At 46.4% G+C, this 23,544-nt stretch overlaps 2 protein-coding genes and 1 long non-coding RNA gene across 3 annotated transcripts in view; all 3 read left to right on the top strand.

Annotated features, from left to right (window-relative positions):
• Window positions 1-23,544, top strand: part of LOC135819827 (sushi, von Willebrand factor type A, EGF and pentraxin domain-containing protein 1-like) — a 219,165-nt gene that overhangs the window by 59,066 nt on the left and 136,555 nt on the right. The gene's annotated exons all lie outside the window — the stretch shown is intronic.
• LOC135819020 (uncharacterized) lies at window positions 653-5,628 on the top strand. The gene is made up of 7 exons (XM_065332170.1): window positions 653-1,116; window positions 1,289-1,934; window positions 2,123-2,367; window positions 2,576-3,093; window positions 3,319-3,463; window positions 3,624-4,297; window positions 4,472-5,628. Exons 1-7 carry the CDS (start codon window positions 690-692, stop codon window positions 5,231-5,233), a joined length of 3,417 nt encoding a protein of 1,138 aa, XP_065188242.1. The 5' UTR covers window positions 653-689; the 3' UTR covers window positions 5,234-5,628.
• On the top strand, window positions 16,084-18,037 carry LOC135819820 (uncharacterized). Its single transcript, XR_010553988.1, has 2 exons — window positions 16,084-16,789; window positions 17,709-18,037. It is a non-coding gene; the product is annotated as an uncharacterized LOC135819820 (long non-coding RNA).

The raw sequence follows: 23,544 nt of genomic DNA, 5'->3' as shown, positions 1-23,544 counted from the left end.
ACATCAACGTCCATCAACACCCAGACCACAACACCAACGTGCAGACGGGGTGTTCCGACGTGGTGAAGGCCTACCCATGGCCTCGTCGGGACATCACCAACCTCGTCGGCAGCGAGCACCTTCTCACAACAGTCGTCATGGTGATGACTATGACTGTTACAGCTGACGAGCTGAGAGAAGGACGCCATGGGCAGAAGTTGAAAAAAGACAAGAAAAAAGAAAAAGAACAAAAGAACAAAAAAAGAAAAAAGAAATAAATCACAAATAATTTAATTACAGAGGAAGACAAGAAAATAACATCACAAATCCTTCCAGACGTGATCCCTGCAGCGGCAGCAACGTGAACAATACTACGGCGGCAACACGACGACTTCTACAACACAAAAAAACGAAAATTATAAAAATCCTACCAACCCGTAGAGTAACGAGGGTCCGAACCTGGGTTTTCCCAATACGGTTCAAATGGTCGCAAGACCGGGACTCTGCCAACCGGTTTATGGTTGTAGTCAGGAGCACTACGCGTCCTCGCCTTGTAACATGCTGTCAAAATCGAAAAACATGTTAACTACCAAGCAAGGCTTCTGTATATACTACACGTGTCATTGTAGGGTGATAGCCGACCTCATATACGCTGTACGGGGAGATTATTTCCTCAGTATGTTGTAGGCAGTGCTGGAGGTGACGTGACGATGGCGGAGCCAAGTGCAAAACGATCTAGGCAGCCCAGACAGCCCACCTCGAGTGCCGTGCGTGGGTTTTTGAAAAAGTTTTCTTTGCCAGGTTCAGGCACTGATCCTCTCGTCTTTTTCAGCAGCCATCATGACGAGCTCAGACAGGTTCTCCTCGAGGAGCTTCAGTCTCACCCTTTCAAGGTGGTTTTAGTTTTGAGGGTGGAGATGACACGAGAGTCGGCCACGGGTAGTACGTCTGCCGTCCCGTTTTTTAGAAGTAGACCGGCTCGGATCCTCAGCGAAGGGGATATTGATAGTGCAGTCAAGACGATGGTGGCGAGGATCACTGGTCTTATTGATAAGTGGGTGCAGAACGGATCCGACTGGACCGTTTCTCGAGTGAGACAGCTGGATGTGTCGACAGCAAAGTACACTCCTCTTCGAGGTGAGTTTCTGTTCATCCGGCAGTGTTTGTTCGAAGCCTGTCGAATTTCTTGTGGAAAGTTGTAGATGTTTTGTACTAGATGTACAGTTTTTCGTGATTGTCGAGAGGGTGTAGTTGTGATGTGGTGTTACTCTGAGCAAAGCCTTCGTTGTATTTTTGTGGTGTACTGTAGGTGGTGCAGCTGATATCCCACCGAAATTAGAAAAAAAGAAGGCCATCATTAACGTAAAGAACAACGATGACAGGTGTTTGATGTGGGCGTTGTTGTCAGCGCTGCACCCCGTCGAACAGAATGCTGAGCGGGCATCCAAGTACACCCAGTATGTTGATGAGCTGCGGTTCGATGGTGTGATGTTCCCTGCAACGCTCCGTGATGTACCCAAAGTGGAGTTACAGAATGGTCTTGCAATCAATGTGTTTGGCTACGAGGGGAATCTGTACCCACTCTATCTCAGCGAGCGACATGAGACTCCAATCAACCTCCTTCTACATGACAACCACTTCACATGGATAAAAAACTTCAGTCGTGCATGTGAGAATAAGAACAAGCGGGCAACACACTACTGCTTGCGATGCCTCTCCGCACACAAAACAGCAGACTCCCTGCAGCATCACAGCGAGAGATGTCAGGTGATGAAGCCCGTGCCAGTCGTCATGCCCACAGCAAAGGACAGCATCCTCAAATATACAAATTTGAAGCACAGGATGGTGGCTCCATATATCATTTACGCTGATACGGAGGCCATCATTGAGCCGATGGAGGAACAGCATGGCAGCAGCACTGTACGCACAGCACGTCACGTGCCATGCAGCATCAGGTATGTTTTGTTGTTGGTGTTGTTTTTGACTAATGTTTGCTGTACTCGGGCCTGCACAGTGCTTGCTGTTATTCCTTCTTGTCTTGTTCACAAATTAGGTGTTCGTGTTGTAGTATGTGCATTTTGTGTGATTCCATTTTTTCAAAATCACTTATTCTTACTTTCCCTCTTCTTTTATGCTCTTGTAGATATGCTGCCATCCGATCCAACGGTGAAGTCCGGGGCGAGTTTGACGACTGCAGTGAGAATGCCATTCACAACTTTTTCGACAGTCTCAAAGAGTTGGAAGGCAGTATCCAGGAGGATTTGGCTGATATCAAGCCAATCCGCATGACAGCAGAACTGGAGCTTGAGTTTCAGAACGCAGTCAACTGCTGGATATGTGACGAAGTACTTGGAGAAGATCGTGTTCGTGATCATGATCATCTCACTGGTAAGTATTATAATTTGTTTGTTTATTTTTGTTGTTTTGCAGTTGTGTGTAGATATGCACATGATGTGTATAGTGCATTTTCATGTCTTTGTAGCTGTTTGCGTCTGTGTTTTATCACGGTGTATTGAATTGTATTGTCTGTGGTATCACCTTCATTGTAGATGTTTACTATGTTTGTGTATTCCCCTCTTTCTGAATATCTGCACAGGCGACTATCGTGGTGCTGCACACTACCAGTGTAATATTCAGCTGAGTATCTACCCAGATCGCCAGATCATTCCGGTTGTGTTTCACAACCTGAAAGGGTATGATGCCCACCACCTCATCGCCCACATTGGTATGACCGAGGTTGAAGAGGTGGAGTACGAGGACTCTAACCAGCGTAAGCGGATTAGGAAGGTTGGTGAGATCAGTGTCATCGCCAACAACATGGAGAAATATATTTCATTCAAGTGGCGTCAGTACCGCTTCATTGACTCCATGGCCTTCTTGAACTCCTCTCTTGACTCGTTGGTGAGCAACACCCCGGAAGATGCCTTCAAGCTTACTCGTACATTAGCCCATCATGACCTTCTCCGGCGTAAGGGTGTCTACCCCTATGAGTACATGGACTCCTTTGCTCGGTTTGATGAGACACAGCTGCCACCTAAATCAGCATTTGAGTCTAGTTTGACTGGAGAAGGTATCAGTGATGCCGACTATGCCCATGCTCAGAACGTATGGCAGGTAAGCAGCTTGTGCCTTCTGTATTGACCCTCGGAATTTCCCTGATGCCATGCTTTTTGCATTATTGTGCTCTACTTATGACTTTGTATGCTGTTGTGATGTGCCCTACACATTTTTTTGTACTCATTGCTCTCTATCCGTGGATATGTGGATGCTTGTGTGTATGGATGTGTGCATGCGTGTGTGCGTTGCTGTTTTTTGTTTTGTTTGTTTTTTGTTTTGCAGACATTTGAGTGCAGTACAATGGAGGCCTATCATGACCTCTATTTGCAAACAGATGTCTATCTTCTAGCAGATGTCTTTGAGCATTTCCGCAAGACGGCATACAAGACGTATGGGTTGGATCCAGCTCATTACCTTACTCTCCCAGGTATGTGCATCAGTCTTTGTTGTTGTCCAATGTATTCTCTCCTTTAGATGGTGTTCTCTGTTAGTATTCTTGTGCTTTCTTGTCGGTGTATTTTTATACTTTTTGCATGGTGTATTGACTTTCGTGTTTGTGTTCTGGTGTGTTGCATGGTGTTATGTAGGATATGCATGGGATGCTCTACTACGGTTCACCCAGATTGAACTGCAGCTGCTCACGGATGTAGACATGCATCTGTTTGTCGAAGCCGGTCTACGTGGGGGCATCTCAATGGCGTCGCAGCGGTACGGCAAGGCCAACAACCCAACGATGGGTCAGTACAATCCTGCCGAGCCCACATCATACCTGCTATACCTTGATGCCAACAACCTGTATGGCTGGGCTATGTGCCAAAGTATGCCGACATCTGAGTTTGCCTGGTGTGACAAGAACCTGTCCGAGATACTGGCACACCCTGTAGATTCGAGCACTGGGTTCATTGTGGAGTGTGATCTTGAGGTACCCTCTTCGCTGCACCACTACTTCAATGATTATCCACTCGCACCGGAAGTGATGAGAACATTCTCAGATAAGCTATCACCATACCAACAAGCACTTGTGGAGGAGCTCAAAGTGTCAGCCGTAGATGGAGTCAAGTTGACACCCAGTCTCCTACCCAAGTCCAAGTATGTGTTACACTACCGTACACTGCAGCTGTATTCGCGTCTGGGCATGGTGGTGACCGCTGTTCACAAGGTGTTGGGATTTCAGCAGAGTGCCTGGATGGCTCCCTACATCAATCTGAACACTGCACTTCGCACCAGGGCTACAACCGACTTTGAGAAGAGCTTTTACAAGGTAAATGCAACCGTTGTGTGCAGTCCCGTATGTTGTTGTTGTTGTTTTGTCACAATGTCATATACATGTATGGTGCAAGTGTGACGTGGAGTATGCTAATTGAAAATATGCTGGTGTGAAGGAATGGCATGATATGATTCTCATGTGTCATGTTTGCCTGTTTGTGTGCTGCAGCTGATGAACAACTCAGTCTTTGGCAAGACGATGGAGAACGTTCGTAATCGAACACGCATCGATCTCTTGCGAGAAGAAAGTGAGGAGCAGGTACTGAGGGCAGTGAGCAAGCCTACATATGTGCGGCATGACATTTTCCCGAACGGGCTTGTCGGAATAGAAAAGCAGTACACTGAGATCAAGCTCAACAAGCCGGTCTATGTGGGTATGTCGATACTAGACCTGTCAAAGGTACACATGTACTCCTTCTACTACGATGTGCTGAAGGAGCAGTATGGTAGCAGAATCCGGCTGTTGTACACCGACACCGACTCTGTTATTGTGCACATAACCACCGGTGATGTTTATGCAGAGATGGATCTGTCTCTGTATGACACCAGCAACTTTCCCACTGACCATCCTCAGTACACTTCTGCCAATAAGAAAGTGGTTGGCAAATTCAAAGATGAGCTTGGTGGGAAATCCATGGTGGAGTTTGTAGGTCTAAGATCGAAGATGTACTCCTACATCGGGCAGGAATCGGCCAAACGAGCCAAGGGTGTTCGGAAGGCAGTCCTGGCAAATACCATCGCCCACAAGGACTATGTAGATGCACTGCTCAGTCATCGTGTGTCTGCCAGGCCTATGACGGGTCTCCGATCACATTGCCACACAGTGTATGAGGAGGTAACCACCAAGGTGGCATTGTCTCCATTCGACTGCAAGCGGTATATACTGGATGATGGCATGGCCACACTTGCATATGGTCACAAGGACATTTAATGGGCAGGACCCCACATTGAACATGTTTCATCATTTTCATGCAAAACTCCCCGCCATTCTTCTGTCTAATATTCCTCCTTTCTTGACGTGTGGAGCTGGCTCCAACACTCTACATTTTTGTTAAATATTTCAGGCTTGTGCCTCAATTATATTGCAGGATATAGTGCATTGTGCGGTATAATAATCTTCATCGCATCATAAAATATTACCCTACATACTTTGGTTTGCAGTGTGTGCGCAGCATAGTCCATATATCATCAAATTGATCAAGTTCAGTATCTGCGGGCATATATTTCCCCAGCTTGAGAAAATGCTTATATACTTGCGTAAATTTATGCTCACAATGATGACATAAAAATGAGATTAAAGTCCATATGATGGCCAGTATGAATGTAGTTATGATGCTTGTTCTTTCGGCTGGTGAGGTTTGAGTGGATTTCTCTGCCACCACATTGCTGGCTCCGAACAGCACTGGTGCAAGCAGGAGTAGTTGTTGAGTAAGTTTAACTTTATTCAAACGCCCCTTCACTTTCTCATAGGCTTCGCTGTTGCTCGTAGTTGATGGCTCGGCTGATGGGGTGGCATTGCTTGAGGAGTCCATCTTGATCTTACTGTACCGGGAATTTTTTCTCACATCCATTCAACCATTAGTATGAGAAAAATTATGGCCAAAAAGGCTGAACGGGGATGAGTCCATACTGAGCGATTTGACCAGTTGAAGTCGTGTGTAAGGGTGTTTTCAAAACTTTGCCAACCTCCTTTTTCCGCCAACCAGGGCGAAACATTGGTGGTCATGTAATCTAAGTGCCAGGTCATGACATGATGTACATAGTGCAATCCCAGTTCCGCTGAATTCTCCATACAGATGTTCGCTAACTCGCTGCTGAATAAGTACAGGGCCACAATTTTAACATGGCTGATACCGTTTTTAAATAGTTCTTTTGCAAATGTAAGAAATTGCGTACGACCCGTTCTGGAGTTGAAACACAGTTGCTGCATCAGCACCTGAAATCTCGATCCACTGCACCTGACTAAGCGACACACTCGTACCAAAACTCTAGAAAGCCGAGATGGTTTCGACTCCGGCGACGATACACATTGTGGTAGGTCTACATGACCTTGTTCTGCCAGTCGATCAGCAATAACAGCAGAAAGCAGATTTCTTGCAGTAGTCTGCATTGTGCACTGCATCATCGTTTCCCTCTACTACTATCCTTGGAAATATACCTCATTTCTTTCTGCGATACCCATTGGTTGAACTTTTCGGGGTATCCCTTCCACTTGACCAGCAAACTACCCTTACGTCTTTTCAACACCTTATCGATTCGAAATGTAGCTTGCGCAGTCTTCATGAGCTGCTGTTTGTAGAAGCTTCCTGTGATGGGTTCATCCGCAAGGTCTTTCACTTTGTAGGTGACCGGATAAGTGGGGAGAACCTTACGAATCACAAATACCTCTTCGGTCCAGTTGGGTGTGTATCCCTTCGCAAACATTCTTTTTTCCACTGTAATGCGAACTTTATCTCCGACTTGAAAGACAGGCTCATCCGCAATGGGCTCATACAGTTGCTCAATCGGTTTCCCTAGGGAGGCTTCCATGGGGGTCATCCCAATTGTACGGTGTTTACTATTGTTGTAGTTGTCGACAAGTTTTTGCAGCACATCGATGTAGACGTTGGTCGAGCGAGCGGTGAAGTGCTTCCACATACGAGATTTTAGCGTTCTGTTGAAACGTTCAACGACGACGGCTTTTCCTTCATTCTCTGTACTGTACATGTGAATGTCGTTTTTCTTCAACCACTCCTTGAACGTTTTGTTATAAAATTCCGAGCCATGGTCCACCCATAGTAGCTTAGGTTTCCGATTGGTTGTGACGGTTTTAAAGGCTGAGACAACACTATCCCCGGTTTTGCTCTTAAGTGGCACACTCCAAGCATACTTCGTGTATATGTCTATAACATTGAGAATATATCTAATTCCTTCGTTATATTCGCTAAAGGGCTGCATTTCTACGAGATCAGCACTCCATACATCGTCCTTGCCGTAAACGTCCACTTTTCTGCGTGGGAAATGTACTCGCTTAGGTTTATGTAGCTCATCGGCAAGATCATCTTGCCAATCCCCACCAACCATGACTTGATCGTTGTGAAGGGTATCGTGAGAGAACGTACAGGAGAGGAATTCCAATACTCCGTCTATACCAGTCTTTGAGAAGACTTTCGCTACCAGGATGGCATAACGTCCGCAGACCGCTGTGCTTCTATCTTGAATGACTTGCGTATTGGTGTACAGGTTGCAGCCGGAATAAACATTAAGAAAACATTGTTTTAGTTCCGGTTCTTTATAGTCTTCGGCCATCTGCATCAATGCACGCCCGAAGCTGTCAAATATCAGAACATTATCGCCTTCCCTACACACCGTCAGCCAATGGTGTCCCCCTTCGGGTTTGTCCAATATCGGGAGTATGTTGTCCGTGTTACACACACAAAACTCGCCATGGTTTAAGGCAGGCAGGAGATCATAGCTAGTCACACCTCGGAACCCGCGAATGTGTTTCAGCGCAGACTCGATGTCCACGTTGCTCAGCTCCACATCCATACCTAGTATACCAGGGATTTTCCTTTCAGAATAGCAAGTGTTCGGTAATAGGGACTCCTTGCATTGCTAGCCACTTGCCGATTCTTGAAGACACTTTTGATAAAGGTGGCATCATCAGCCATGTACTCTTTGAGACCTAACATAAATTGTTCTGCGTTGATAAGTTTTGCTTCTTTGGTTCGAGTGTAGGCGTTGATCATATCTCCTATACCGGAATATTTGTCTGCGGATCCTGGTATGGCTAGAAGCTGAGTTCTTATTGCAGCCAATTTCACATTACTCCTCGAGTGGTTTGGAAGCGCATTAAGGTTGGCTGCTGCTGCAATCTGCTGGAATGGATAACGCGACAGGTGAAACTGATTGATTTGGTTGACCAGAGTAGCATAGTCTTTGAGGATTTGAAATTCGAGGGTATCTCTAGTGTTTTCCATTCTACCTCTGAGCCCCTGCTCATCCTCCTGATAGACTTGGTGTAGTTGCGGCCTTGCACTGAAGTGGCTGCTTTGCAGAAAGGCTTCCGGTATCTTATGGTCTACTAGGAGTTTACCAAATGTATTTATCACTATTCTATCAAACTTTGGCTCCATGGCGGTTTGCAGTGGGATACTAGCGGCAGAGATGTTTCGCCTCATTCTAGCCTCTGCTATGGACCCTCTTGCCATTCCAGAACTCTGATCATAATCGAGGAGATTCGATGCAACAGCATTAGTAACCGAGGATGGGTTTATCAGATCCGGATTGTTCTTAAATGTTCTATCATACATAGCCTTTACTCGAGGGTTTGATTTCACTTGGGAGATAGGAAATGGGCGATCTTCTTCGGGGATATAGGCCAGTGCTTCTCTCACTTGCCCGGAAAATTTCTTATAATCTCCACCTCGTACTGGAGGAGTACCTTGAACCTCCCACACGGTGTCACCTTTACTCAGGATATCCTGGGGGTTTTGTAATATCATCTTCATGGTCTCGTCTCTCTTCTCTGGTGGTATTGGGTGAGTACGGCCGTTGCACTCGATGCAGATAGGTTGGAAGTGCACCCGTATTCGCTCCATTTCTGTACAACGGGCTTAATCAATCTCATCCACTCCTACCCCCCGTGCTTCACAGCCAGCAATCCACTCAAAACTATCAACTTCGGATTCGATTTGGACAATTAGTTTTACTCTAGGGAATGTGACCTCCCAGGTGTCTCCAATCTTAGTGACGGTAACCGCATCCCACTCACTGTGGGTGGGTATAATGCGAACACTGACACCATCCATACTTACTATAGGCAGAAAATATTTTATTCAAACACAACCTTCGATGTTATAGAATCACAGTGAGTATAAAACTCATTGCGTGATGCATCGACCGCTAGAAAGGGTCTCCAACAAGCTTCTAATAGTTTTTCATAGAGTTTATAGACAAGATTAGCTTTCAAACAGGATCCGCCAAATAAAGTATGAAGATAGCGTTTGATGTTGGATTTATCTGTAAAGCGAAAAAGATAGAGGAAGTTGGTATTTATCTTCATATCTTTGATGTTATCAAAGCTTTGAGAGAGAAAGAACACATTAAGTTCATAATGATGGCTATACATGGTGAAAAACTTGTAAAGACATTCCCTCTGACTGCCATGCTTCAGTCCCATGACACGTATATCATCTATAATGACAAAGGACTTGGGCTGAATGTCCGTCTCTTCGATACACTCAGGCATTGCACTGTAATGTTTCAACTCCGTGCCTTCCTGCCTGTATTGCTCCGGTGAAGTATTGGAGATGACGTAAAGTCGTTCCGGCTTTACCTCTCGAAGTATTTCCTTGAGGTAATGGGATTTCCCCATGCTGCTCTGACCCAGAAATAGCACATTTTGTCCCCATGTTTGGAGGGAGGGGAGAATCTCAGAGTACTTGGGTTGAGATCGTAGAGACAGGCCTGCTACGCGGAGTAAAGAGGCAGACCCTCCTTTCAGAGACAGCAGTGATGAAAAGTCCATACTTACTATAACGAGAAAAAATTAAATGTTAAAGCTCTGAGGTATAAACGAAGGGTTATGGGTATTTTCTATGCGAGTTCGGATACGGTCAGTAATGGTTTCTGGAGGGTTTGAGGATCGTCGTCTTCTACCTCTCTTCTTAGCTCCTGACTTGATGCCGGACTGTACTCTCGACTTTGCATGTTCAAACAGCTGCCTTCCCAGACCTTCAACCTCCCTCTTCAAACCGTCTCCTTTGCGCTTCCTTGCACGTTGCCCCCTGGAGAATTTGTTAGTGGGTGGTAGCTTCGATCGTCTTTTCTGAGATCGTCTCTTGCTTGCTCGAGTACTGCTTTTTCTACTATTTCCCTTTCGACCCCGGCCAAATACCTTGTCCACCAGATTGTCACCGACGGACGCTAGCGCCCCCATAGCTAAGGGTGCACCAACGGTTTTCAATATGGGTAGGGCTTTAGCCACGAGTCCCGGTGGAATGCTCAGTCCGCCTCGCTGCATCATGGGTTCACGGCCGGCTACCATCTGACGTCTGATGGACTCGCCGTCTTGACCTCGACCCAAGAGCATGGGAAGAAGCGACATGCCTAACATCGCCCCCATCCCAAGCCCACCCCTCTGGGTGAGCTTTTGGCCTTGTTCGGGGTCTTGCATTCTTTTTCGAAGCTCCTCAGCCTGTGCACCTCCAAAGATGTTTTTGATGAAGCCCCAGATACCAGACCCGTATTGTCTTTCCAAAGTCTGTAGATCACCTCCCCACGCTCGGGGTGTGGTTTCCAAATCTCCTCCCTGCATTGTTACTATAACGTGGAAATATTTACACAGTCTCCCACTTGATGCCTTCTTCCTTGCTCATGGTATACATATACTGGTCGAGACATAATAAATTGACCTTGATCGATGTGCTTGCGTGACTGGGTACATTGATCGGGGCGTTGGCCACATTGGCGAATTGATAATCGAGTGACATGTTACCCCTGACCTTTTCATTGTCCAGCATCCTGTCTAGATTGAGGTTGATTGGTATCATAAAGTAATGGTTACAGTAATCCGAGGCTGTGATAGGTATTTCAGCCCCATAGGTCTTTCCAAAGAACTCTTGAACCAAGTTGTATCCACGTAAATAGCTCGACTTGTTATAGTCATAATAGTGCTTGGCATCACTTTTTTCGGAACACTCCCATCTGAACTTCAGCGGACTGTCGAACACAGATTCATCGTTAATGGTTACTCTGAGTTGGGAAAGATTCGCATGTACCATGGCCAGGCGATTGCTGAAATTACTGGCAGCGCCGCCACCCAAGACAGCATCTTCTCCGAGTTTCAGATCAGAAAAGAACAGGATCATCCTCCTAGGAATATCTGAATTGTGGAGTAGCTCCAGAGTACCTGCATCGTCTGTCAAACTCTTCTGTACAAGCCGAGGGCACCAGGTATGGAAATATAGTTCTTTAGGCAGACGCACTTGATCTACGTATGCCTTATCCATTCTATAGGTAGGGTAAACAAAGTCCAGCTGCAGCAGATCAATGTTGACAGGCCCAACACCTGTTAGACTGTTTCCTCCTCCGCCTCTATCCGAGACAATCATATATCTAGAGAGCTGGGTTTGCGGTAAATCAAACCGTATTTTGATTTGTGTTCCTGGAGGCAACCACGCATCATCCACATTGAAGAAGGGAAGGAATGGTCTCATTTTGAACTGGAAATGCGCTGATGTCACACGGGCAACGTTTTCCAGAACAGTATTACTGAAGTTCTCCTCATTCGACAGGTGGACAGTGGGCCGTCTTTTCAGTGTCGTACCATCGAAATCATCTTCGCCATCTGTGTTTGTTGCAAACGCATAGGCGTGCGAGCGTTTTACACCATACCGATAATTCCCTAGAGGTATATCTTTAACACACTTCTGGGGGTCGAGTTTCTGAAGTCCGTACAGATCAGAATCGGAATATTGGAGTTTAGCCACGTCACTCTCCATAAGGCTAAGAATGTGTTGCACACTCTGCATATCTTGCACCTTGCTAGATTGCGTCACCTCCGTGCCATTTAGTTCCACGCGGATATTCTTGAACCATGAAAATGCAGGGGAGGTGGTACACACCCAGTGTGGATATGATCTGGCTCCATTAGCCCGACTATCACTAACTTCATACCGGAGTTTGACGATAAAGTAACTTTCACTCAAGGCAATGAAATTTGGTGATGATATATCCAATTCGCTGTTCAGAGAGGGTGGTGAACCATTTCGAGAATACAGTCTTACAAAGTTTCTCCCCTCTAGGAGTGATATCTTCTTTTCGGTTCGCTCTAGGATGCTATTCTGCACCACTTTAGTTTTCGACAGCAGCCCCTTAAAGGGGTCTGGGATCTGAGTGGCCACGACGTGCTGCGCCATTCTTACTTGTACGTGGAAAAATTTACTCGATTCTCAGATCCAATAACGCCGGGTACCCCGTGGTGATAAACTCTCCAGTGTTGTACTTCAGCCAAAATGATATTTCCGTAACGCTTGAGTGCGGAAGTAGAGCGCGTTTGTCTCTCTCTCCAAATATGTAATTGTTGATACCGTTGTGAGTTTGAATGGGGAACGTCTTCAAAATCCTCGAGTCCTGATTGTCTTCATATTCCACGGCCTGGGCGATCAGGTCTGTATACAACAACACAAACCTTCTCCCTCTAGTCAGATCAACTGCATACGGTGATGTGAAAAGACCAGGTTGTATGGTCACGGATTCTGCAATCGATCCCAAGCCCAGAACGACACTGGGGGAGTGGGGTTTCAGGATAATTTTTTTCCCGACAGGTACGCTGATGCTCGCTCGGCTTGTATAGCGGGAATAGGAAAACACAATATCTGGGTGATTTGCACTTTTCAGTGCCTCGTTAATGACTGTAATGAGATCTGCAATATCCGCGTGAGTTCCTGTTAGGATGGAGAGTTGAACTTCCCCTTCTTGCGTCTCCACGTACAATTTGTTACTCTCCGTATCAACGTTTTCAGAATGAAGTTCGAACTGGGCAGTGTCCAAACTGATGTGTTTCCCTATGGTATTCAAAGACCTGATACGCAGTGTAAAATGAGGCGTGAACGCACCGGCTATAACGGCAGAAGCGTTGTTTACTGCAGACAGTACCACCGCCATACCTACTGTACAGGGGAAATATTTCCCCATAATAACAAGGATGGCGTTTTGGAGCATGCATTTCCACAAGAGCCCGTCTGAGGAAACCTCCAGCCGAACAATAAGAACCTTGAAGGATGATATTGCGCAACTCAAAACTCTGGTGGGTAACGATAACACCAAAAACACCCTGATGTACAATGTCGGGGCACTACAGAACAGCAAGTTGAATAAAACAGATGCTGAGATCATGGAGGGTCGAATCAAAGAATTCGCGGAGTCAACGGTGATAGATGACGAAACCCATTTGAAAACGGATGGCAGCGTGAGGATGAGAGGAAATCTGCACATGAATGGCAAACGTTTATGCTGGCTGGATTACGACGGTGTGTCGGACACCTGTGCTGTACCTGCTGGGTGGGTGAAGAAGGAATTAGCCCAAATCCGCAAAATGAAAGGTCCTAAAGGTGATCCAGGATTTGGTTGGTATAGCGGAGCAGACCCTCCGTCGCCACCCATCGGCAGACAGGGTGACTTCTATTTGGATGCTACCACCCTCGTTGTATATAAAAAACTCATTGCGGGTTGGACTGCATTCGGATCACTTAAAGGACATCGAGGAAGACCAGGGGTTCCTGGACCAAAAGGAAGTCCTGGCCCGACTGGGGAATCTGGATTGCAAGGTTTAAGGGGCCACACAGGACTGCAAGGACCCCAAGGGCCATCAGGACACATAGGTGCTACAGGGCCGCAAGGACCCCCAGGAAACATAGGGCCCCAAGGACCTGAAGGATCGCCAGGCCCTCAGGGTGACGTGGGACCGCCGGGGCCCAGAGGTCCTCGGGGCCACAGTGCAAAGAGTCTTCCAATACTTTTTCCATAATACGAAAAACCAGAGTGAGATTATAGAAATGTTTCCTTTCTTTTCAATTCAACGAATTCATGCAATGGATGGTTTGATTACGGTTGAAATTGACTGTATGATTCATAAAGAACAATATTCTCCAAGCAAGTGATGACACGTGCACCTTAAATCAGTTTAGAATGCCTGCACAATGGTGGATAGTATATAGATCAATGCATCTGGATAGTCATCATAAGCCAGTGAGGCAGCAAGTGGTAGCTTCGGTTCAACTCCATAATGTTGGATGAGTTCAATCATTAGCTGTTCTTCTTGCTCTGTCATATCCACCGTCCTCTCAATAAACCGTTCAAAGTGAGCCTTACGTAGTTTCTTTGGGGTTATGACCTTCATCCACATTTTGAAGAACACTGGGGAAGTCTTGAATAGGGAAGCATTTCTCATCCATGCATCTTTGCTTCTGGGGAGATGAAGACTGAGTATCTGCACCATCTCTTCATCTTCATAGTAAATGCATGACAGGGCGATGGCATAATTCAGAGCTCTATACTCACTGCCCTTCTTCATAGCGTAGAGGCGTTGCCGAGTTTCAAAAAGCCATGGGTATAGCGGCTTACACACTCCCACCTTCTCGATAAAAGCCCCCAGACTTTTATCCACTGATTCCAGTCGCTGCACATCTGTGTAAGGCTTACTGGGCAGCATTACACGCTCTGCTACATTTGCCTCTGGCGCACACAAAGAGCCCAAGACTAGACCACATTTCATGCAAACGACAGCTTCTTCCGTTTCTATTTCTTCATGGTTACACCCATCACAAAATTCAACTTCCTCCTGAAACTCCATGGTGCCAAATGCAACTGTAATGATCCTGACGCATTACTTTATCCCTTCCACTAATTGTTATCGACCAATCAGCATACTCTCGTCACCTCACATCCAATCAGCATACCCCACGTCACACTAAGGTTACACACACTTGTGTCATATATGCGAAAAAATGGTACTGGATCATAGCAAAATCCTCCTGGATAATGAACAAAATAACGATTAAAACACAATACACAATAACGACAACAACCGACAACAACAACCAACAACAACCGACAACAACCGACAACATCCGACAACAACAACCAACAACAACCAACAACAGCCAACAACAACCAACAACAACCAACAACAACCAACAACAACCAACAACAACCAACAACAACCAACAACAACCAACAACAACCAACAACAACAACCAACAACAACCAACAACAACCAACAACAACCAACAACAACACCAGCATTATAATGCATGGATAGTGCATGCAGGGTCAGGGACTGAAAGTCGCACGCTAAGTAAGGGCAACTTGTCAGTGCACATCTACGATGTGCGAATAAAACGAATGCAAGGAAAGTGAACTTGTTGCTGCACATCTACGAAGTGCGAATCAGGGATTAGTATAATGACACGTGTACTAGTCCACCTTGTGTATACGTCTTTTCCACACGCAGGGCCACTGAAGGTCGCACGCTCCGCGTGCGTATGCGCGCATGCGCAATATGTCACTGCACATCTACGATGTGCAAATCAGGGAGTAGTACGTATTTTACTACTCCCCGGTGCGAATGCACCGAACTTGCACAAGTGCACGGTCGCCACGGAAAAGAACATGATGACATTTATGGCATGGCAGGGCCAAAGGTCGAACCCTGGGGGAGTCCCGGGGCCAGACCAAGCGCGCCCGACACAGTGTGCCTTATTTAACCCAAAGGTCAAAGGTCAAACCCTGGGGGAGTCCCCGAGCCAGACCAAACGAGCCCGACACAGTGTGCCTTATTTGGCCCAAAGGTCAAAGGTCAAAAAGTGCACCAGAACCCGCCCCGCACTTACTACTGTTCGTTTCCTCTGTTCAGACTCTTCGGAATGTTGGCATTGTTCAATATAGTATGGTTCTAGACTCTGCATAGGTGCACCTTTTCGACTTGTGGAAATATGCCTGTGTCCTTGTGTGAATATGCCACCGAACAGAGAATGGCGTCCCCGCACGCTTCAGATTCCACACATTGTTTGACAGTTCAGTCTTGTTCTGATACAGTTCATGGCGGAAGCCCATTGTATGATTTTTGTACCGGTTCTTGAAGAGAGGCCCGATCAGTCCGCTGTACTCTCTATCGCCATTTACTGTTTCTTGATACAGAAGAAACGAACTACACGCGTTCGATTAGGCATGCGAACTGATTCCCCAATCAATGGATTTGCGCTATTCACACCACCCCATGCTTTAAAGGGGAACTCCACGAAAAAATGAAACTTTGATAGCCTGTAGAGTTTCGGGCGCTGAGTCGAATGGTCTTGGTCCGAAGTCTCTACGACGAAGCGTTCTTGAGATATTTCACTTTGAAATTGCAAAAACGGGGGCCGCGCCCTGACGTCATGCGGCCATTTGGTTACATCATCACGGGCTGCCTACGTCATTGTGGCAAAGTCGTTTCTCTTCGCCAGTCTACAAGCACTAATTTTAGTTGGTATTTCAAGGGAAGATGGGCGATTCCGAACAATCCTCTGTCCCCAGCAATGAAGGCAGCGATGCTGAGGCCAGTGAGGACGACCAACAGCCCACCGCCGCGTATGGTTGGGGCAGGGAGCCCAGATACTCTGCTGAGGAGCTGCCATCGCGTGTAACAAATGTGGAGGAAGAAGATGCGTCAGCAGCTGCGTCCGACAGAAGACGAGTAGCTTGGCCACCAGAATCTCGATTCGTTTGGGACTCCGACTGGTGCGAGCGTGGACAAAAGTGTATAGCCATGCCCAGCCGGCGGGAATGATTTTGCTGGTAGGATGCTGCCGTCGCTGTCGACAAGACGGCCCAAGGTTTCTTGCGTAGCGGACCTCGCAGATTACGAGATCGTATCCTTGCATTAGGCTGTGCTCATCACTGCTCTTCGAGGTTATCTCGACATGCAGAAGCCGCCAATGCCAGTGACAGAAGAGTCTGACATTAGGTAAGCCTCAATTAGTTTGCCTTGACTTGTCTTGTGTGGATCGCGTATCAGCATGATACACTTATTCTTATTTTTTGGGGGAAATTTATTGTTGTCAGGCGCACTACAGTAGGCGTCGCAAAAGAAAAACATTGTACTGGTAGTTATCACAAGTTTCATGCATGACACAAACAAATTTCTCTTTGCTCCGAGTATGTCTTGACTTATCTTGTGAGGATCGATGCGCGTAATGTTTTGTGTGTAACTAATTATTGTTGTCAGGCATAGCACGAACAACGTTGTTCTGTACTATAGACCGTGCTATCACAAGTTTTCATGCATGACTCACATTTGTCTTTGTCATTTTCCCTTGGATTGGTACAAGATCTACAAAGTATGGTAGGTAGTGTTCTGTTGGTGAAGAGAGCACTGCACACAGTTTATGAGCACCATGGGTGCATTAATTTTGATCACACCCGAACCCATACTTTATCGTTTCAAGCGATAGACTTTGTCAATAAACTCGTTTTCTAGTATACCATGGCATGCAACGTACAAGCGTGGGGTCAAGAAAGCGTACACCAAAATAATGCACAAATTCTGGCAGGAGAGTAAGAAATCTGTACTTTCTGACCAAGACATCTCTGTACTAGTGGGTAATCGAACGCGTCCTAATCAGTATTCATCCCCCAGATCATTGGAATTCAATTTGAAATCAGCAATTATGGTAAATTCTACAAGACCCTCCATCTTTGTACCAGTGGACACTAAATTAGTATGGCGCGCGCACTGAAAGTGCAGGTAGGTACCGGTAGGTGCAATACAGCGCATATGTAGAGTAAATGAGTATTTGACTATAATAATTATTACGGTACAGCAATGTGGTATGTGTACAAGCACTCATCATACACATTCCATATGACATTCTGTGTTTGTGTAGATCTCTACGCTATGCGGCACACAGGCAGTACACACTATGTACACGGCAAATTGGGCAAGCACGTTCGTTGTCGTCTTCCAGCCTGCGTTGTGAATACCATCAGGCAAAGATATCCAAATCCTGCACCACCTCAGCCTTCTCAGGAGGCTTCCACCTGGAATTTGGCAGGGAAACACGCTTCTCCAAGACAGGAACATGGAGGTTGCCATTTGCAACCGCTACCACCTCACACATGAGCTTGTCAACATACTCATAGCTCTTTCTGTCGTATAATTTTCTATTTGGCCACAGTCTTCTTTATGCTTTGAGAACTGGACTTTATACCTTCCTATCGCGGTCTTTTTGGTTGTGCTGTGGCGACGGTTGACATTGACGTCGTCAAGAGCTGCGAGATGTGCGTGTCCAATCATCCCCAGAATTGAGAAACGAATGCGTTTGAGAATGTAGTTTGGCATGACACTGTGATATACCTGCATGGCAAAAAGAATGTGGAGAAAACACACTTGCTTAGACAATATACTGCTGTATGAGAAAATGGAAACTTCACCGTACAGGACGACTCTTGTTCTCAATTGCATTGTTCGTTTCATTCCCTGTGTTGCCCATAAGAGACGGGAGCAAAAATGTTGCAGCAGATGTTTGTTGTCTTCTGGCGTGGAGTGGCGGCGTCATTAGATGTACACATAGTCATTTCACTAAGTATACCACTACTACAGCATAATTATGTACTATCCTTAGGCTAGCGTGCGTGCGAGTGAGTTTGAGTATGTGGGTGCGTATGTGTGTGTGTTGTTGTGTTTGTGTGTGTGCACGCACACGCACGCGCGCGCATGTGGGTGATGGTGTGAGTGCATGTGTATAATATGTGTAGTTCCCACTGTATTCCGTGCACAATAGGTCTTCACTTACTTTTCTTTCGCATACAACCAGAACCCATTCCTTGTTCGAAATTAGATTTTTTTTGGCCTGGTGATCCCGCAAGCGTGGAACTCGGAGTGTAATATATTTTTGTTTCACTTTACTTGCACTATTCCAAGGCTGTCCAGACTTCTAACAACTGCTCTGAGTGATATGGTATTCATGCAACCATGCCTAGAAGTAGGGTAGCTGTTATAAATAGAGACATATCCACGCAATCAACTTACACTGGTTCAGTTTGGCAGGATTGGTGAGACAGTTCGTCGTGCATGCTGCCTGCACATCGCAAGCAAACAGTTCTGTAACCTTCGTACTTGCTGGGGGTCTGTCTGTTTGCGTCCCAGTTGATGACAGATGTGCACAGTTTGAGTACTGGTATGCGCAAAGTTACTGGGGTAATATCGATCATCAGCTAGCTGCAGTCGGAGTTGATGGGGTGATGTACTCTTCTGATCCTGATGGGACGTATCTCGCCCTGCTTTCTCAGTTGCAGCTTGTTGAGTTCGCTTTGCTGGAGGCTCACGGTTCGGAGGGCACTGGTACACTGATGAGGGCTTTCCTGGACGGCGTACTCGTCAAAACTCAGCTCTCAAGTCCCTCTGGATCATAAATGCAGCGAGCAAACATAGCTCGTGCTGCGAAAATAGGCTTGAAATTTTCACGACGCATTGCAACATCTCGGCGCTTTGCCAGGTCTCCATCCTTTGGGAATATGAGAAAACTAACCCCAGGAGGATGATGTGATACTGGCACAATCAACAACACAACAATTTGGCATTGCAGCGGCTCAGGCGACTTGGCAAACTACTTTCTGAAGTGACTTTCGTCCTGAAGAAAGTGAGATTCAAAATCCAAGTATTTTCGCACATTGCCACAATGACGTCACACATACATTGGTATGGGGCGTGGCTAAAATTGAAATATCTCAAGAACGCTTTCTCGTAGAGACTTCGGACCAAGACCATTCGACTCAGCGCCCGAAACTCTACAGGCTATCAAATTTTCATTTTTTCGTGGAGTTCCCCTTTAATAGGAGGAATGCATTCCGAATCGATTCCAGGGCTCATGACATGAAATCGAACGACTTGAATGCATGCGAGTGGATTCATGAATCGATTCAAATGCATAATCGAACGCAGCCAGTGGAACACGTCGCATCCAGTCGCAACTGCCGCGCAAGGACAGTACCCGGCACAGTCATGGCTGGGTTCGGCAAATAATATCAGTGCCAACCATGACTGGTTTAGCATACGTCAGTGCCAACATTATCCCTCACATCATCCATAAGATCTGTGTGATATAGGCCTTCATTCGGTATTCGCGTAGAGTAATGATAATGTAAGCGCCACGTATCGTTGTATTTTTTCGCCGGCGGAGCGCAGCGAGATAGGCGAGAACCTACAACCAGGCATCGATAGGAATGCAGCAAGGGATGGAGGGAGATCAAGTGAGAGAGAGAGAGAGAGAGAGAGAGAGAGAGAGAGACAGGGAGAGGGAGAGAGAGAGGGAGAGGGAGAGAGAGAGGGAGATAGAGAGAGAGATAGATAGATAGAGATAGAGAGAGAGAGAGAGAAAGAGAGAGAAATAAAGAAATAGATAGATAGATAGAGAGAGAGAGAGAGAGAGAGAGAGAGAGAGAGAGAGTGAGAGAGGGAGAGATAGCTAGCTAGATAGATAGATAGAGAGAGAGAGAGCCACGAGAAGAAATACAATGAAACAAGAAAGAGATGAGAAGAGAAAGAAAATAAAACAAGAAAGAGATGATGGACGAGGGTAGTTGCTCATTGACGGGTGGCATAGCCTCACAGAAAGTCCGTAGCCCAGAGCCAATTCTTTTGACGCAAGTGGCCAAGGACCTTCGTCTTGAAGGATCGGAGAGACTTCAACTAGGGCATCGGATCCGGAAACATGTCTTGCGGAAGCCTGTTCCATTCATCCACTACACCATATGGGATCGAACGCTGGAGAAAGTTGGGGGCCGTAGGGAGGAGCACTGCTTGTAGCTGATGCTGGTGGCGGACACGGAGCTGCGACCTTGTCCACGGGACGAGGCTAGTTTCCTGGCGAGGCAGCACGAGCGCAGAGAGATCTGGGTGGTCTTGAAGGCACATTAGCTTGTACATGTACGTGAGAGCGTACCTTTGGCGGCGGGCAGCTAGGCTCTGCAGCAAGGCGTCAGGACCAATGATAGCAAGGGCCTTCCGCTGTACTCGGTCGAGACTTTGCAGGTGAGAGTTGGCTGCGCCCATCCATGTTAATGGTGCGTATTCGAGTACAGGGCGTACGAAGCCTCTGTACGTTGTCAAGCGTCCTCCACGACCAAGGAAACTTGATGCTCGACGGAGAAATCCTAGCCGGGCTACAGCACGAAGAGAAACGTTGCGGAGATGGCATCTGAAGGTGAGTTTGCTGTCAAAGGTCACTCCCAGGAGCTTCAGCTCGTCCCCGCAGGGAATATCATGGGCTCCGAACGTTAGGTCTGGTAGTGGCCAGGGGTTGCGGTGGTGGCCAATATGCAGCAGCTGCGACTTTGTCGGCTCAAAGCGAACTCGCCATTGTTCTTCCCAGCTACTCAATCGATCCAGGCTAGATTGCATGTCTGCAATACCGCCAGCAGAGTCATTCTCCTCCTGTACACATAGTTGTGAATCAATGTAGTTAACGAATATACACAGCTTCTAACACAGCAATATGTGACGTAGGGCATCCAAGGTTGACGGAGTTAGGAGATCGGACATCGTCCATCAACCGTAATTTGTCGGGCAATGTTAGTTGTCCTAAATTGTATTGGGACTATATCTTTTCGATTCTAACTCGTAGAAGGTCTACGTTTCATCTTGTTGTTTTAGAACCTCTGTATATTCGTTTCAGTTGTTTTGTGTCACACCTCGTGACCAGTATTTCCTAATGTGTTCAACATATTGGACTACTACTTGCAGCTTCTGTTTTTGAGTTTTTAGCATATGAGCACGTTATAATAATAGTACGTTAGAAGGTGTCTGAGAGTGGGGAATGCCAAGGTGAAGGCATTAATGTCTGCTCACGTGAGAACCATTCCGAGCAGATCCAGAAACATGCACGACTCTAGCACCGACTCACAGAGCACCCGATGAAGTCTTCCCATGATTACAACATCAGCATTCAGGAAGCATCCATGTACGAGATGTAGGGGTGCTTATTGATCTCAAACAGCTCACCACCTTGGTTTGGTAATCTCAACCGCACAGGTCAGCTGACGTGGTCAGACACTTATTGCTTGCTCTGAGGCCTTGTCATATGAATTCGATTTGTTTACGGATCACTCCGAATAACGGAACCAAAGCCGCTCCATTATCTTAGATGATTTGTTTAAAACTGTGCCGTAATCTTTTGTCTGAGTCTTGAGAACCTAGCTGAAGGGTCCCGTTCCGTTGGGTATAGCCAGCTCCTCAATTCAGCCATTCAGATTTGTACAGAAAGAAAAGGAAAGACGTGATAACGGGTGGGTTACAACTACGCAGGTTTGGCAGGCGACGGACTGACCAACAAGCCTCTCCCCCATTTTGCAATGACCAGAAACCTCTCCACCATCTTACATAGCGCATCATTTATATTTTATCCGGGCCTATGATACCCTAAATTTGGTTCGCTTTTTATACCATGTTTGTAGTCCAAGTATCAACCTCTACACTGTATCCCTATACGGATTGGTGGCCACTTGTTTATCAGACAATGGTTCAACTCTTGCTGTGGTTGTGATAATTCTCACCTTTACCTATCAAAATATTGCAAGCATTTCACACCCCTCTCTCATGCAGACAGTATTCACACTTCCTTCCTACTTGACACTTCGGTTCTTCTCATATTCTCATTGGTGTTCTCTCTATCACTTTGTGCTATAAAACAAGGCGCTTCTCAGTTTAAAGGGTGTGTTATTTCCAAGCTACTAATGCAATCTATTACATTGGTAGTAGAGGATGGTTTCTGTCCTGGAGCTCTGTGCCTTCGCGTTGGCATTCATCTCAGGATGTGCGGTCACTTGGAAGATAGCAAGTCGTCTCCACCGAGCTGCGCGGCAACCCAAGGAGAGGACTCCAGAAAGAAGGCTTCGCCATCGGGATCCTCCTCCGCACACTGGCAAGCCGGTGGAATTCAAGAAGTGGCTTCTCATCGAATTCCCCGCGGAAAGCAGCAGTACTTGGTAAAATGGTAGGGTTACGATGAGCGGACCTGGGAGCCTGCAACCTACTTGATGGATGAATCCGGATCACCAATCTTGCCGTTCAGGCAGTATCTTCGGAACTAAATTGAATGGGAGGGTAGTAGTGTTATAGTTCTCACTTTTACCTATCAATGTATTCCATGCATTTCACACCCTCATGCAGACAGTACTCACACTTCCTTCCTACTTGAGACTTCGGTTCTTCTCACATTCTCATTGGTTTACTCTCTATCACCTTGTGCTATAGAACAAGGCGCTTCTCAGTCGAGAGGGTGTGATATTTCCAAGCTACTAATGCAATCTATTACAGTGGTGGTGGTGGTGGTGGTGGTGGTGCGTGAGTATGTGATTGTGAGCCCTTTAGTATGTGTGTGTCTGCGTACTTGGCTTGCATGTGTGTGTGTGCGTTGGTGTGTGCTTGTGTCAGCAAATGCTGGTTCTAATTTTCAACTATAACCTTCGCGTCATCGAAATAGTCACAGTTCGACTAGTGACCTGTCACTTATTACTAACAACTCCATAAGCTAAGTCATACAAAACGTATTACACAATATGATAGTCTGAAGGCTAGAGTAACGTTCCAGGACAGTTGGACTGAGAGTTTTCACGCAGAGATGAAGGCCACGTCGTCGCTGATGTCAATGGACGCAAAATATCGTTCCTAATTTTTCAGGAAGGTTGTAAGTTGGTCGCTCCTCATCTCAAACGCTTTGACTT

Source organism: Sycon ciliatum, chromosome 6 (assembly GCF_964019385.1).
Source record: "Sycon ciliatum chromosome 6, ocSycCili1.1, whole genome shotgun sequence".
Classification (NCBI taxonomy): Eukaryota; Metazoa; Porifera; class Calcarea; order Leucosolenida; family Sycettidae; genus Sycon; species Sycon ciliatum.
Note: the sequence above shows the minus strand (reverse complement) of the source record. Positions and strands in the feature narration are given on the sequence as shown.